Source organism: Drosophila eugracilis, unplaced genomic scaffold, assembly GCF_018153835.1.
Source record: "Drosophila eugracilis isolate 14026-0451.02 unplaced genomic scaffold, ASM1815383v1 contig_1284, whole genome shotgun sequence".
Taxonomy (NCBI): domain Eukaryota; kingdom Metazoa; phylum Arthropoda; class Insecta; order Diptera; family Drosophilidae; genus Drosophila; species Drosophila eugracilis.
The window spans coordinates 29,593-46,781 of NW_024572078.1; the positions used below are offsets into that span (position 1 = coordinate 29,593).

At 41.7% G+C, this 17,189-nt stretch overlaps 1 protein-coding gene across 4 annotated transcripts in view; it reads right to left on the bottom strand.

The window, feature by feature from the left end:
- The window catches only part of LOC108110335 (gamma-interferon-inducible lysosomal thiol reductase), a 59,281-nt gene that overhangs the window by 25,899 nt on the left and 16,193 nt on the right, over window positions 1–17,189 (bottom strand). For 3 of the 4 annotated variants that reach the window (XM_041819192.1, XM_041819190.1, XM_041819187.1), the window contains one exon: window positions 500–764. In XM_041819192.1, the coding sequence (XP_041675126.1) occupies window positions 507–764 (258 nt within the window). In that variant the 3' untranslated portion in view covers window positions 500–506. Of the gene's footprint in view, window positions 1–499; window positions 765–17,189 lie in introns of those variants that run through there. The other variant, XM_041819188.1, reaches the window with a different exon arrangement.

The window sequence follows — 17,189 nt, forward strand, 5'->3', positions numbered from 1 at the left end:
TTAATATTCCAGGCTCACATTAACGAGATCCTACAGCTAAGGGTAGTCGAGTCAGGATCCGATGCAACTCTTTAGGTGTTATCCGACCGATTCAATGGTCATATGCCTCCTCATCCAGATCATCTTTCAAAAGCTGGACCCTGTCACAGGAAAATATGATGACCGCCTGCCAACTTGGGGATCTATGGCTCGGTTTTTAGAACAAAGGTGCCGTACACTGCCAGCGAATCAAGTAAGCCGACGTAGGCCGTTTACTCGTAGTAATTGTTCGTGCATGCTCCTTAATGCGCCGGCTCCGTGTGTCCTGTGCGGTATCCTGGAGCATGCTGTTCCAATTTCCACTAGTAAAAGAGATATTTTAAAATTTTATGAAACAGTTACGGGTACCTTATAGTTGCGGCACTCGACTATAAAGTTTCTTCTGGTTTTTATAAAATGCTCATGCAATAAAATTTCCACCTAATCTTACCAAATTGTTGTGTATATGAAAAATATTAAATGATTTGTTAGTAATAGTTTATTGTTTTGCATATATTCTTCGCTTCCTCTGAATCACCAGCTGCCCTGCACACCTCAGAAAACAAGTCTTTTAAAATGGCAGCTTGTCTACCTTGGAACCCATCTATTGTGATTGTTGGAATAAATTTTACAGAAGGCCTTAAAGATTGAGTGGCATCTCCGTTTAGCTTTAGCAAATCCAGGCCTTGTTTACTGTCAAAACATTTTTGAATGGCGTCAAACTCTACATTATGTTGTACAGAGCACTGAAAATAAATAAATTGTAATTTAACTATAAGTGAAAGTAAGAGGAATATAGGTAAGGTCTACTAAAGTGTTTGTAAACATATACAGGGTGACAATAAATAACCCGGACAAACTTTGAAGCAATCTATTATAAATGTGTTATGATGCCGCCCTTAAATAAATGCATTTATCGATAGCTTGTACTTTACTGAAACAAATATATTTACATTTTTGTGATTTCCACCAATTTGATATTTGTTTCGGGATACCTAACAATCGTTGTGCAATTTTAAAACTGTTTCAACAAGGAAATCATTCAATGCAACATTGTTCGTTTGCTTGGCATACCAAAACAATCGTTGTGCAACTTTAAAACTGTTTCAACAAGGAAATCATTCAATGCAACATTGTTCGTTTGCTTGGCATACCAAAACAATCGTTGTGCAATTTTAAAACTGTTTCAACAAGGAAATCATTCAATGCAACATTGTTCGTTTGCTTGGCATACCAAAACAATCGTTGTGCAATTGAAAAAGCGGATCATTCGGAATTGCAGAGTCTCGGTCAGAAAAATAGCCCGAGAAATCGGAGTGAATCGAGAAAGTATTCGGTTGATTGCAAAAAATGAACTTAATCTCAAGCCCTACAAGCTCCAAAAAGTGCATCTTCTTACGGATGACAATAAGCGTGAGACTCCAAAGATGCCGTCAGCTAAAGCGTCGGGCCGCAGTTCAAAAATGGGAGCGTATTCTCTTTACGGACGAGAAGATATTCACCATCCAACAGGCGCACAATCACCAAAATGACAGAAGCTGGTCGGCTGCAGCTTCAGGTACCTCTGCAATAATCGAGCGCCGTCAATGTGAGCAGTCTTTAATGGTTTGGGGAGGAATATGCGCCACCGGCAAAACACCCCTTGTTTTCATCGATCAAGGGGTCAAAATCAATCAGGAAGTGTACCGCCGGGACATTTTGGAAACTTTTGTGCTTCCTTGGGCCCAGCAGCACTTCGGTGATACAGAGTGGATGTTTCAACAGGATTCAGTGCCAGCCCATAGAAAAAGACTAAGGACTGGTGCAAAGCCAATTTTCCGGACTTTATCACATCCAGTGAATGGCAACCTTACTCGCCAGATCTTAATCCGATGGACTACAGTGTGTGGTCTATTTTGGAGTCCAGGGCACGTGCTAAACGCCACATAAGTTTGGAGGCGCTGAAGCAATCATTGCTCCAAAAAAGGGATCGATTATCGGAAGAAGACCTGCGGCCCATTACGCTTAATTTCCAGAAACGTTTAGGGCTCTGCATCGCAGCCCAAAGAAGCCACTTCGAAACCGCCTGAATATATGTTAACGCAATACCTATTTAATAGTTGTGTATCTGCATTTTTTTTCAAATACAGTTCCTTAAAAAATTCTGATCAAAAATGTGTGTCCGGGTTATTTATTGTCACCCTGTATAAATTTATAGTTAACAAGAGGAAACGCTATAGTCGAGAGTTGTTTTCAACAATTTTAAAATATTCATTTTGCTAGTGGAAATTCCGATAGCGCCACCTATTGTCGGAGAAAGCATGTTGAGTAATTGATAGTGACGTCACTGCCCATGTGAGGCCTTATAACCTAAATTTCTTCATAAATAGAAATAATGTTCCGATTTGCAAAATCTTTGGTAAAAATATGTTATACAAAGTCAGTTTATCGCAGTTTGTGGGCGTTAGAGTGAGCGTGGCCGGATGAGAACTAGGGGCAAGTTGCAGTGGCATCTTTTAAATACGCATTCTTAACTACTTTCTAGCTCTTAAAGTTCCCGAGATTTTCGCATTTTTGGTTTTTCGGTTTGCCACTATTTCTTGAATAGACGGCAAGTAGATCTAATTCATTAACAGGGGCATATTCATAATGATTTTACATTTGGAGACGCAAATAGCATGGCATAAAAGATACTTCCTCTACAAGAAAATAGATTCACTTCAGGCTGAACAGATGCTCCTTTCCCTTAACGTAAACTGTTAAGGGACCTCAGCTGAAGTAACGAATTTTAATTATATATTTCTCTTTTCTCGCCACAGTCGCATAAACATTATTGTTCAAACAAGTGCCGAAACAGTGGCATCAGTGGACGCACCTTTAAAGAAAGAGTCTTAAAATGTACGTTTACAAACTTAGTTTTTACACTAGCAGTGTTTTCAAAATGTAAACTCCATTTTACATTCTGGAGACCATACAATCGGAATACATTAATGATGCCTTCTTCTCACATTCCATTACTTACAACTCCAACGACATTCCCAATATCTTAGGAAATATATACCACTCATAACCAGTTAGCTTTCTATATAGCATTTTGGACAGCACATTCAGCCAGCTTTCTATAAAATTATAACTATAAGAATTAAAAAAAATTTAATAATAATAATAATAATAATAATTAAAATAATAATAATAATAAGCAATTAAATAAGAGTTTTTTGCTCCACATTTTGGTGACCCCGACGTGATCACAGCGCGTTTTGATTATTGTGATCAGTACAAAAGTGACACGGAAATGTTGTTGTTTTTGTTAATAATAACCGTGCACTTAAATTACATAATGGAGTCCGGAGTTGAAGTCGCTGGATCTGCTGCTGCAAGCAGGGAAAGGATGTTGCGATGACGAGCAGAGGTTACTTGTCAAGAAATTAGGGTCCTACATCAGAAGGTAAAGGCTGCGATGCGGACCGAAGACTCAACCATCAGACCGTCGAGCCCATGGAAAAGTTTCTGCGTGATCGATTCGTCGCGCTTCAGGAGGAATTGGAGGAGCTAAATCATATAAAAATTGGAAGTGATTTGTATTAGAAATTCTCTCAGCTAGTCACGGACGTTCACGTCGACATCCAGGTGGAAGTTGCCAACCGCTCCAGTAGAGTTGCTGCCCACTCTACGCTATTGGATTGTAGCATTGCCCCCGTTGCCGATACCAACATTCAGCGGTGGCTATGCCGAGTGGCTGTATTTCTGCGCCCTGTTTAAAACGACGATTGACAGCCATCCTCACTTGACCAAGATGGAGAAGCTCCGGTGGCTCATTTCATGTAAGCGGGAGTCAGCCTTGGAGACTGTGAGAGCGTTGGAGATTACTGACGCGAATTATTATTTTGCCCCTGATCTTTTGCGCAACCGTTTTAGTAATCGACGATTATTATTCCAGGCTCCCATTTACGAGATCCTGCAGCTAAGGGTAGTCGAGTCAGGATCCGATGCAACTCTTTAGGTGTTATCCGACCGATTCAATGGTCATATGCCTCCTCATCCAGATAATCTTTCAAAAGCTGGACCCTGTCACAGGAAAATATGATGACCGCCTGCCAACTTGGGGATCTATGGCTCGGTTTTTAGAACAAAGGTGCCGTACACTTGAAACTATTGATTGGCCTTAGCTTCTCATCTGCCAGCGAATCAAGTAAGCCGTCGTAGGCCGTTTAGTAATCGTTCGTGCATGCTCCTTAATGCGCCGCCGGCTCCGTGTGAACTGTGCGGTATCCTGGCGCATGCTGTTCCTTCTTGCCCAAGGTTCCTGCCTTGTCAGTTGAGGAACGATACGATGAAGTCCAGCGTCTTGCTCTCTGCTTCATTTACCTCAAGTCTGAACACTTCGCCCGCGGCTGCTCATCCTACAGCTGCGCAACGTGTAATCGCCGACATCATGCCCTGTTACATCCTTGCGTGGATCCTGCCAATGAGGCTGGCGTTGCACTTAGAGCCATTAAGATTTAATAAGTTTGAAGAGCACTAGTTTTGAAAGTTATTAAGGTCAGATTGCAGTTTCACCTGGTAGGAGGCATCGGTATATTGCAGTTTGACATCGTCTGCATACATAAGTACTAAAAAGTCATTAACAACCAAGGGAAGGTCATTAATGAATAAAGTAAAAAGTAACGGACCAAGATGGCTCCCCTGAGGGACCCCGGAAGAAGCGCACTAAACCAGACACTTAGTTTTTAAAAAGAACTCGTTGCGTTCTACCTGTGAGGTACCTGCTAATCCAACCCAGGAGATCAGCAGGAAAACCGATAAGATCGAGTTTTTCTAAATGAAGGCCGTGATTCACGGAGTCAAATGCTTTACTGAAGTCAGTGTAAATGACATCCGTCTGAAGTTTATTTTGGAAACCAGTGATCACGAAGGATGTTAGTTCCAGAAGATTGGTAGAGGTATACCGTTGTTTTATAAAGCCATACTGGCATGAAGATATGACAGATCTACACCGGTGCTGCAAGTGAGGCACAAGAAGGGACTCTTTCCAGATAGCGGGAAACGTGGACGCTTCCAGGAAAAGGTTAAATAATTTTTAAAGGGGTTAAGCCAGGATAGCAGAGCTGTACCTAAGCACACAGCCCGGTACCCCGTCTGGACCTGGCGGAAAGACTGGCTTCACAAAAAAAGATCAGCAATTTCCTGATCCGTGCTTGCAAAAGATTTTCCAAGCGATGGCAAAGACGAAAAGGTTTTATATTTACGCTTAGTGTTAACAAAACTATACAACTGTTTCGGATCCAGAGCTTAGTTCTTAAGTATTTTTTAAAGAATCTTAACTTAATATTTTTAGATTAGAAAGAGCAAATCAGACCGTCGCCGTATGCAGACGTGTATTTTTATTGTGCTCCGGGGAAAAATAAAAAAAAGTATTCAATAATATCAAAAAAAAGTGCAGTGACTGGTTTCGTAAACCAAAACAACGCGAAAAGACGCTTTCAGCGATGAAAATCGCTAATGTTTATATTGATTAATTAATTTATTAATATAAAACAAAACACTAATTCTAACAAACTCAACCTCGACTGCAATGAGTTTAAACGACGTTCGCACACAACGTTAACGTGAGCCAGACGAGAGACGGCTCTCAGTACAAAGAAACAACGCTTACTTCTCTTTTAAAGCAACCGAAAGTAATGCAAGCTCTTCCCAAACACGGTCAATTGCCCCAAACTTGACCGAATTCTTAAACGTAGAGCGAGAGAGCGCGTTCTTGCTCCCCCTCGCTACCATCGATGTCTCTGCAGCCAAAGAGCGCAGCAACTAGCACCGCAATTTCTTTGACAACGTCAACCATAACAACAACAACAACCGCAACTGTAACGACAGCGCGATTAACGACGTCATCAGCTAGCAGCGCAAACATTAATATTTCTGCCCCTGCGCTGCCCGAAAAAGAGAACAAGAACAAAGAAAATATTAAGCCGGCTGTGCAGACTGGTATGGATCGCTACATCCAAATCAAAAGGAAGCTAAGCCCCCTAAACTCGCAACGCAAAATAACCCGTGGCAATGCTAACATAGCTGCAATAGAAACGCCTTCTAACTCAAACCGTTTTAAAATCTTGGCAGACTATGAGGATGATGCCGAAACTACTGAAGTAAAAAAAGGAAGACTAAGCCCCCGCCAATTTACATACACGAAAAAAGTTCCTACGTTGTCAACAAAATTATAGAGCTTATTGGCAAGGAAAATTTTCACATAATACCACTCGTAAAGGGCAACATCCAGGAAACAAAAGTTCAAATGAAGTCTGAAGATAATTAAAGAGTATTATCAAAATATCTCACCGACAAAAAAAAGAATTTTTATACGTATCAACTAAAAAGCAGCAAGGGCCTGCAAGTCGTACTTAAGGGCATAGAGTCCGAAGTATCGCCTGCAGAGATAACAAAGGCGCTACAAGAGAAGGGATTTAGCGCTAAGACAGTCTTCAATATCCCTAACAGGGATAGAAAGCCGCAGCCACTCTTTAAGGTTGAGCTCGAACCAGAAATTAAGCCCCTAAAGAAATACGAAGTGCACCCTATATACAATCTTCAGTTCCTGCTGCACCGCAGAATTACGGTTGAGGAGCCGCACAAACGCAATGGCCCGGTACAATGTGCGAACTGCCAAGAATTTGGCCATACAAGGTCTTACTGTAAACTGCGCCCAGTGTGTGTAGTTTGTGGTGAGCTTCATGACTCCGCACACTGCCCAGCGAGCAAAGATGACCACAAAAAAAAGTGCGGCAACTGCGGTGGAAATTACACTGCTTACTATAGAGGATGCCCAGTTTATAAGGAGCTAAAACGTCGAATCCACCAGAGGGGAATTACTGCCCGCACCCAAAATAAACAGTTGATAGCCTCCAGGTCAAACCCTGAAGTCTTCTTTTTGACTGCAACCAGTTCCTCACTAGGACCCATAAACTAAGCCAAAAATGTCACGTACGCAAGTGCTTTAAAATTAGGACTGTCTACCCCAGCCTCAAAAAGCTCATTGCCGCAATCAGCATGCCAAGAACCGAACACGGCTCAACAGCATCAACCGCCAGAGCAGCCAAAAAGTAACTTTGAAGCTATGATATGCAGTCTACAACAAAGCCTTACGGAGTTTATGTCGTTTATGCGTACAACAATGCAAGATCTGATGCGAAACCAAAATCTATTAATACAAATACAATCCAAATAATGACTTCCCTACGAATATCTACGTGGAACGCTAACGGCGTTTCGCAGCATAAGCTCGAGTTAGCGTAATTCCTACTAGACAATCAAATCGACGTAATGCTGCTTTCAGAAACACATCTTACAAACAGATACAATTTTCAACTACGAGGATATTCATTCTATGGAACAAACCATCCAGATGGTAAAACACACGGCGGGACTGGAATTTTAATCAGGAGCCGTATTAAACACCATTATCATACGAAATTTGCTAAAAACTACCTACAGGCCACATCCATAAATATACACCTAAATACTGGCAAGCAATTAATGCTAGCCGCCGTATACTGCCCCCCACGCTTCACAATAGCCGAAGATGAGTTTATGCAATTTTTCAACTCACTCGGAGACCACTTCATAGCAGCAGGAGACTACAATGCCAAGCACACACACTGGGGATCTCGTCTCGTGACTCCAAAAGGAAAGCAGCTCTATAATGCACTTATCAAAGCCAAGAACAAGCTCGACTATGTTTCTTCTGGCACACCAACATACTGGTCGGCAGACCCAAAGAAACTTCCGGATTTAATAGACTTTGCGATTACCAAAAACATTCCTAAAAACATGATAAGCGCCGAATGCCTCTCGGATCTTTCATCTGATCACTCGCCTGTCCTTTTTACTCTACTCCGACATCCAGGAACATGGGATCAATTATAAAACTGACCTCACATAAAACCAATTGGGTTAAGTACAGGAAGTATATTAGCTCACACATTGAGCTAAGTCCTCACCTCAGCGATGAAGCCAACGTAGACAGTTTTGTTAATTCACTGGAATCTGTACTCGTCTCTGCAGCTCGAGTTTCAACACCTCATACTATAAACACACAATGCAATCAAAAGAAGTCAAATCTACAAATCGAACAGCTCGTCCTCGAAAAGCGACGCTTACGTCGAGCATGGTAATTTCACAGATCGCCATCTGCCAAGCAAAGCTTAAAACATGCCTCACGTCAACTTGCTCAAGCTCTACAGCAAGAAGAAACATATGTCCACCGCCGCTACATTGAGCAATTGACAACTAATAGTACAAAACACTCACTATGGAGAGCTCACCCAACTCTGAGCTCACCGAAAGACACCGTGATGCCTATTAGAAGTTCCACGTGCGGCTGGGCGCGCAGTGACGTAGACCGACCCAGCACGTTTGCCAACCACCTTAAAAATGTCTTCCAACCAAATCCTGCCACTAATGCGTTCACTTTGCCGACTCTATCATATGAGCACCAGCCTCAACATGAGCCAATTGAGTTTCGCCCAAACGAAATCGTAAACATCATCAAAAGACTCATGAATCCAGCGACCGACCTGGGGGACGCGCAACCAGACTGCAGTCTTAGTATACTGTTAGTTAAATTTTAATGTTAAGATTCGTCAACTTATTTTTCGTCTCAAAATTAATAGTAGATTCAATAAATAAAAGCAAAGCACAAAAAAAAAAAAAAAAAAAAAAAAAAAGATTAGAAAGGTGCCTTTTATACCAAGAGGGATTATCCGCCATAGCCGGATACCTCAACGGAACATAGCGATCAAAAATTAGGTTTAATGTACTATAAAATATATTTAGAGCAGTCGACATATCGGTGCATGCGTTCAAATCGGACCAGTCAAATTCTGAAATAAAGTTATTAATTTTTATAAAGTCGGCTTTACGAAAACATCGAATTTTCTTATCAGCGTAATTGTTCTTAGGCTTAGTGCATAGCCCCGTATCGATCGTAAGATCTAATGTTGGATGATAAGGATCTTCAGGGAGTGTGAGAGGTGGAGCTCTGTAAATGGATACGGCGTCCGTATCGGAGAGAAAGCACAGATCGAGCAAACGACCTAAACAATTCCCTATATGATTAATTTGAGCCAGTGACATATCTAACATGCCAGCAGTAAAGTCGTGATGCGACATAGGTGTTGAAATCACCCAACACCACCAGCTGATCCATGTCCGATAACATTGAGAAGACAGACTGAATGGCTGCTAGGTGCCGCTCATATGTCAAGGAATCGGACTTAGGCGGAATATAAGAGCAAGTGATATATAAATTTAAGCTAGACAATTAGATTTTAACTGTGATAAATTCTAAGTCTCCAGTTTGAAGATTTATCACCTCAGAAACGAGATTAGAGTCCACGGAAATTAGGACTCCACCACCATTTCCGAGGGATCGGTCAAGCCTGTATATTGTGTACCTACTGGGGAAAACTTCTAAATTAAGAATTTCTGGAGTTAGCATGGTTTCGGTAAACACAATGATTTGGGATACAAACGAAAAGCTTACCGAGAACAAATTAGAAAGTTTAGAGCGTAAGCCTCTTGTATTCTGGTACGAAAGAATTATGAATGATGTTAGTTTTTTAGTCAACTTGCTCAAGCTCTACAGCAAGAAGAAACATATGTCCACCGTCGCTACATTGAGCAATTGACAACTAATAGTACAAAACACTCACTATGGAGAGCTCACCCAACTCTGAGCTCACCGAAAGACACCGTGATGCCTATTAGAAGTTCCACGGGCGGCTGGGCGCGCAGTGACGTAGACCGACCCAGCACGTTTGCCAACCACCTTAAAAATGTCTTCCAACCAAATCCTGCCACTAATGCGTTCACTTTGCCGACTCTATCATATGAGCACCAGCCTCAACATGAGCCAATTGAGTTTCGCCCAAACGAAATCGTAAACATCATCAAAAGACTCATGAATCCGCAAAAATCCCCGGGCTGCGACCTCATAACTCCCAAAATGATCAATGAGCTCCCATACTGCGCCGTTCGCACTCTCACCCAGCCCTTTAATGCCATTGCAAAACTTGGCCACTTTCCAGTGAGATGGAAAAAGTCAATTATAATAATGATAGCAAAGCCGGGGAAAGACCACACTATCCCCACGTAATATAGACCTATAAGCCTACTCTCTTGCCTATCTAAACTCTTTGAAAAATGCCTAATGACTCGGATAAACACATACCTGAGAATCCAGGAAGGATTCACACCAATTTGGGTTTCGTGAAAAGCATGGAACTATTGAGGAGGTCAACCGGATAACATCAGAAATTCGAAACGCTTTCGAAAAACGAGAGTACTGTACTGCCATATTTTTAGATGTCTCTCAAGCATTTGATAGAGTCTGGGTAGAAGGTCTAATTTACAAGATCAAGACAATGCTCCCCTAAATCACCCACAAGATTTTAGAGTCTTTCCTTCACGACACTGTTGGAGCTGGAGTTCCTCAAGGTAGCGTGCTAGGGCCAACACTATATGTCCTCTACACAGCAGACATCCCGACAAGCACACGTCTAACAACATCTACGTTTGCCGATGACACAGCTATTCTTAGCCGTTCTAAATGCCCGATTCAAGCAACTGCGCAGCTAGCTCGTCATATGGTCGATGTTGAAAAATTGCTATCAGATTGGCGAATTAAAGTGAACGAGTTAAAATGGAAACACGTTACGTTCACTCTGAACAGGCATAAGTGCCCGCCGATTACGTTAAACAACACTCTACTCCCACAAGCAAACGAAGTAACTTACCTAGGAGTACATCTCGACAGAAAACTCACATGGCGCCGGCACATTGAAGCCAAAGGAACACACCCAAAGCTAAAAGTCAACAGCCTTCATTGGCTTATCAACGCCCGGGCCTTGAATATATAATCATGCTGTAGAACTCGGTACTAAAACCTATATGGATGTACGGCTCCCAGTTATGGGGGAACGCCAGCAATAGCAACATTGACATTGTTCAGAGAGTTCAGTCGAAGAACCTGAGAACAATCACCGGGGCACCGTGGTACGTTCGCAACGAAAACATACACCGCGACTTAAACATTCAACCAGTCAAAGAAGTGATCGCAGAACAAAAGGTTAAGTACTTCACCAAGCTATCGGTGCTCCCTAACCACCTGGCGAGAGGTCTAACAATGTTGAGCAACCGATCACGCCTTCGTCGCAATGACCTACCCACCCAGCGACCGACCTGGGGGACGCGCAACCAGACTGCAGTCTTAGTATACTGTTAGTTAAATTTTAATGTTAAGATTCGTCAACTTATTGTTCGTCTCAAAATTAAGAGTAGATTCAATAAATAAAAGCAAAGCACAAAAAAAAAAAAAAAAAAAAAAAAGATTAGAAAGGTGCCTTGTATACGAAGAGGGATTATCCGCCATAGCCGGATACCTCAACGGAACATAGCGATCAAAAATTAGGTTTAATGTACTATAAAATATATTTAGAGCAGTCGACATATCGGTGCATGCGTTCAAATCGGACCAGTCAAATTCTGAAATAAAGTTATTAATTTTTATAAAGTCGGCTTTACGAAAACATCGAATTTTCTTATCAGCGTAATTGTTCTTAGGCTTAGTGCATAGCCCCGTATCGATCGTAAGATCTAATGTTGGATGATAAGGATCTTCAGGGAGTGTGAGAGGTGGAGGAGAGAAAGCACAGATCGAGCAAACGACCTAAACAATTCCCTATATGATTAATTTGAGCCAGTGACATATCTAACATGCCAGCAGTAAAGTCGTGATGCGACATAGGTGTTGAAATCACCCAACACCACCAGCTGATCCATGTCCGATAACATTGAGAAGACAGACTGAATGGCTGCTAGGTGCCGCTCATATGTCAAGGAATCGGACTTAGGCGGAATATAAGAGCAAGTGATATATAAATTTAAGCTAGACAATTAGATTTTAACTGTGATAAATTCTAAGTCTCCAGTTTGAAGATTTATCACCTCAGAAACGAGATTCGAGTCCACGGAAATTAGGACTCCACCACCATTTCCGAGGGATCGGTCAAGCCTGTATATTGTGTACCTACTGGGGAAAACTTCTAAATTAAGAATTTCTGGAGTTAGCATGGTTTCGGTAAACACAATGATTTGGGATGCAAACGAAAAGCTTACCGAGAACAAATTAGAAAGTTTAGAGCGTAAGCCTCTTGTATTCTGGTACGAAAGAATTATGAATGATGTTAGTTTTTTAGGTTTGCAGGAGCGTTTACTTGTTGAAGCTTTACTCCTAAAGGGCGACCTTTTTTCCTTTTTTTTATTTTTAAGCTGATGTTCTTGAACGAAAATATGTTGCGGCCAGAAATTGGTCGAACAGATATCGTCAAAAGCCATCTGAGGAACACGGATCTTGAAAGATGACACGTTCGTAGCGTAGGAATATTTACACTTAGTGATATTTTCCACCCTAATATCGACTTTAAGTTTTTCTTGAATGTAAGCTAAGATGTCCGATTCGAACGTATCAGGGGAAAGCCGGGAAACAAAAATGTGTTTTCCTAGAGAAATATCAATCAAGGGCTTTGGCGGGGCGGGTGGTTTACCCACGCCACCAGTGGGGCAGGTAAGTTCCTCGGGTGAGTCAAGGGTAAATTCTTTTGGGCTTGTAGAACATTTGGCACGGGAGGGTCCAATGCGACTACCTCGGACTGCTCATCTGACAAATGCCTGCGCACCTTAGCAAAATTTTCGGGATCGGAAATATGGGCTGTTACCGGTGTCGTCTCGATTGGAGTGGTGGACAGCAGCGGTGACAATGAAGGAGACTGTTGAACATCAGACGGAGGGAGAAGGGAGTTATTTGCATTACTGGCGGTAACCGCCGGCGGCAAACGGGTCGTTCTTTTTCGCTTAGGAGACTCATTCAACAGTTGTAAATTGTTGAATTGAGTGTCCAGCGCAGAAAACAGGTCGTTAGCTTTGCGAAAAGCAACCAATACCTGACCGAACCCATTTTTAGTCTGCCGCATAAACGATCTAATTTCCTTCTGGGCCTCACGACATGTTTCACAACAGTAGTGTAAGCCGGAGTCGGAACGACCCAAAGCATCCGGAATGGTGGCTGGCTTAAACCCTGCACACTTGGAGTACCCAATGTTATCACACAGCCAGCAGTGGACGCTTACTTGGTCAACCGACACAATTTTTTTTGCATTTTTTAATGCAACAGATAATATCGGACATTTTGGCAAATAATTAATTATATGTAAACCAATGTGCCAGAAAAATATTATAGGGAAGAAAGGGAGTTTGAGAGAAACAGTTAGGGGCAAGAGAGTGAGCGAGAGAGTGTTAGCGAGAGCTACGAGGCGTTATAAGAGAGTACAAGTTGTATAAGAGAGAGAGAGTGTGTTTTCGAGAGCTACAAGCCGGTGGGAGATACAGAAAAGAGATCTACAGATGTTGTGCTGGAGCGGTAAGCAGTTCTGTTACTAATAGCACACAGTAAAGTAAAAATATGTTAGAATACAGACCACAATTGTTGATATTTGCTTGCATTAAATGCTTTATGCAAACAGATAACAATAAATGCACTGCACGACGCGGAATCGAAGACAGATTTTTGAATAAACGTTTGCAAAAAGTAGCAAAAACGAGGTGATTCGGGAATAAATTCAAAGTTTAAATTGCTCGAGAACACGCAAAAACCAAAAACACAACCGTTTGCTTGTATCATCTTCTGGATGATATGGCCAGGGATCGTACCCGTGGCGAGATCGATAGCAAGCGTCTGTGGGAGGAGAACGAGGACCTGAAGAACCTTCCAGACAAGAAAACTAAGGAGTGCAGCACAGCACTGCATGTACGAGTTGCGTTTCAATGAGCTGAGCAAGTTCAACCTGGCCAATGCCGATCAGAAGAAGATTACTGATCAGAGCCTGCATGAAGAGCTGTCATTCAAGGATCAGATCCACTCACAGGAGATCAAAGAGTCGCCTCAGCTTCGAGTATGATGCAAAGTTGATACAGAAATACCAGGACCTCATGGACCTCAAGGTCTCACTGGATTTGGAAATCGGTACCTACTTCCCCGATTTAATTATTCTAAAAGCAATTAAAAACTCTTAGTTGCTCAACAATAATAATACCAAGAGGGAACGCTATAGTCCAGTGTCGCGACTATAAGATACTGTTTTACACAATTTTAAAATATTCATTTTTCTAGTGGAAATTCACAAGGTAGTGAGGTCACTGCCCATGTGAGGCGAAATATTATTCCGATTAAAAAATCTTTGGTAAATAGATAGATATTAACAGAAATAAGTTACACAAGGTCAAACGAAGGCATTCATAATAATAACAGTGGGCGTGGACGGATAAAAACTCGTGACAAGTTGCAGTGGCATTTCTTAACTACGTATTCTTAAGCCCAACTTTCTAGCTCTTATAGGTCCCGAGATTTTAGCATTTTTGGTTTTCCGGTTTTTTGTGGGCGTTATGGTGGGCGTGGCTAGATGAAACAAAAAAACAATTCCCATTTGGGGCATCATAAAAACCTACATGCCTAATCCCAACTTTCTATCACTTATAGTTACTGACCTTTTCTAGAAAATGCGAAAACCGTCTTTTGTGCTTGGTGGGCGTATGGGTGGATGTGGCCTGATAATGGTACCATCATAGGATGCGCTTGCATCTAAAGATTAAAATTTTCAACTTTTTAGCTCTAATAGTTCGTAAGATTTCAGCCAATTCACGAACGCGCTTTGATTGACTTGTGCGTACAGTTGGATGTGCGTGCGGCAACTTCTTGCAGACTACGGACTTTATCCTCGTATAGCGACTCGATAATTCGCATCTGCTCCTCATACTGGGAGCGCAGCTTCTGTAGCGACTGCTTCAACTTGGCATCATAGTCGGTGCGGAGGCGGTCGTCGATTTCGCTGTTCTCTGTCTTGCGGATGCGTCGCGTTTCATTGATATCTTGTGTGTGGATCTGATCCTTGAATGACAACTCCTCACGCAGGCTCTGAATGCTATTTATACCCGTTACTCGTAAAGTAAAGGGTATACTAGATTCGTTGAAAAGTATGTAACAGATAGAAGGAAGCGTTTCCGACCCGATAAAGTATATATATTCTTGATCAGGATCAATAGCGAAGTCGATTGAGTCCGTCTGTCCGTCCGTCTATATGAACGCTGAGATCTTAGGAACTATGACAGATACAAAGTTGAGATTAGGTATGAAGATTCTTGAGGTCCCTGGACAGCGCAAGTTTATTTCAGCATCCTGTCACTTTTAGAGGTAGAAAGTTGAAATTCAGTATGTATAATCTATGTATTCCAGCGCATCTTATAGGGGTACCACCCAGTAGCGTAGAGTGGGTAGCAACTGTACTGGAGCTGTTGGCAACTTCTACCTAGATGTCGAAGTGCACGTCCATGGCTACCTGTGAGAATTTATAATTCAAATCACTTCCGATGTCACTATCACCAAAATGTTGAGCAACTAAGAGTTTTTCATTGTTTTAGAATAAATAAATCTGGACAGTTCAATTTCCAAATTTTTATTACGAACAAAACCACGCCAAATGCAAGAAGTACATACAGCTCAACAACAAAAGCTTCGAGCTACAGCAGTTCTGCAAAAGCTCCCAAAAGCGTATGCGCCACAAAGTAAAGCGCATGCGAAACTGAGATAATCAAAACAAACTAGAAACTGCTGATAAACCCGCCACAGCTCATCCGTCTTTGATTTGTCTGCTTGGCCCAACACTACGTATTCTTAGTTTTTTTTCGCATTTTAGGTTTTTGGTTTTTCTGGACGTAGGAGTGGGCGTGGCTTGATCGGAAAATCAATTCGCGTTAGGGGCACCATAAACCAACCACCATAAGATGCGCTGGCATCTATGGATTATACATACTACATTTCAATAATCATTATAATCAATTTATACAACTAAAATCTCTGGAATCTCAGAAACTATTAGAGCTAGAAATTTGGGATTAAGTGTGTATAATCTTAAACTTCTCTTACGCTTACCAAGCTCGAAAGACGGGTTTCGCTTTTATAGAAAGGCTATTATCTCGTCAACTATAAGAGGTAGAAATTTGGGATTAAGAACGAATTCTTATTATTTTTACACCATCTGGTCAATACCACTCTAACGCCGACAAAACACCGAAAACTGTGGCGTCTTTGTTAGACCTTGTATAACATATTTTTGTCATTATCTATCGATATACCAAAGATGTTGTTTTATATAAGGCCTCACATGCAAAGTGATGTCATTTAGTAAACATGCTTCTTTGATAAAAGGTGGCGCGTTGTCCATTTCCACTATTAATTAATATTTTAAAATTGTGTAAAACTGTAATAGATATCTTTAGTCGTGGCACTCGACGATAGCGTTTCTTCTTGTTTCTACAAGTTACCGTTTCCGTTGTGTTACTCAGAGGGCTAATGCCGAAATTAATAGAGGTCAATCTATTCCTGGAATCCAAAAGGTTGGTTTTCTTAGTATTACCGAGACGGTGTAACTATACCTTTTAAAAAACGGCTAGCCTTCGAGGGTTTCCTGGGATTTTCGATTTGAACTCTTGCCGCGATCGGGTTTCGCTTCGTTACTTAAAATGGATATTCCTGAGAATGTCAATTCTCTGATATATATGTATATAAGTTAACACACCCAGTTCCCAAATTGGGAAACTGCCGAGTTGCGGGCCACATCCGGTGGCCAACACACGTAATAGGGAAACTGCCGACTCTGCACTCTGGGGGCAATCACCCAGAGCCCGATCAGAAGTGGCCAACACGCGCATTAAAGAAATCGTCGTCTCCGCACTCTGGAGTCAATCCCACGGTTCCCAGCCAGAACACTCCCGCAGCGAGTGATCGTAAGCACCTGGATAACATTGCTGATCCGGCACTTTGGCGACAGCGCTGCGACCGGACGAAGACTTCTAGCTGCAGCCGGATCGGACATTTAGTTTAGTTTTAAATTCAGACTCCACAGCCGTAGCTGTGTAATTATCAAAGAACCAATTATATTATCCTCTACCTTAACAGGTTTAGGAGAAATAATTTGTAACTCTCTAATATTGTAAACCCAAATACTATCCTTTACCTTAATAGGTTCAGGAAAATAAATAAGTGAAATAAATAAATTGTTTTATTACTTAACGGATCCTTGCCCCAA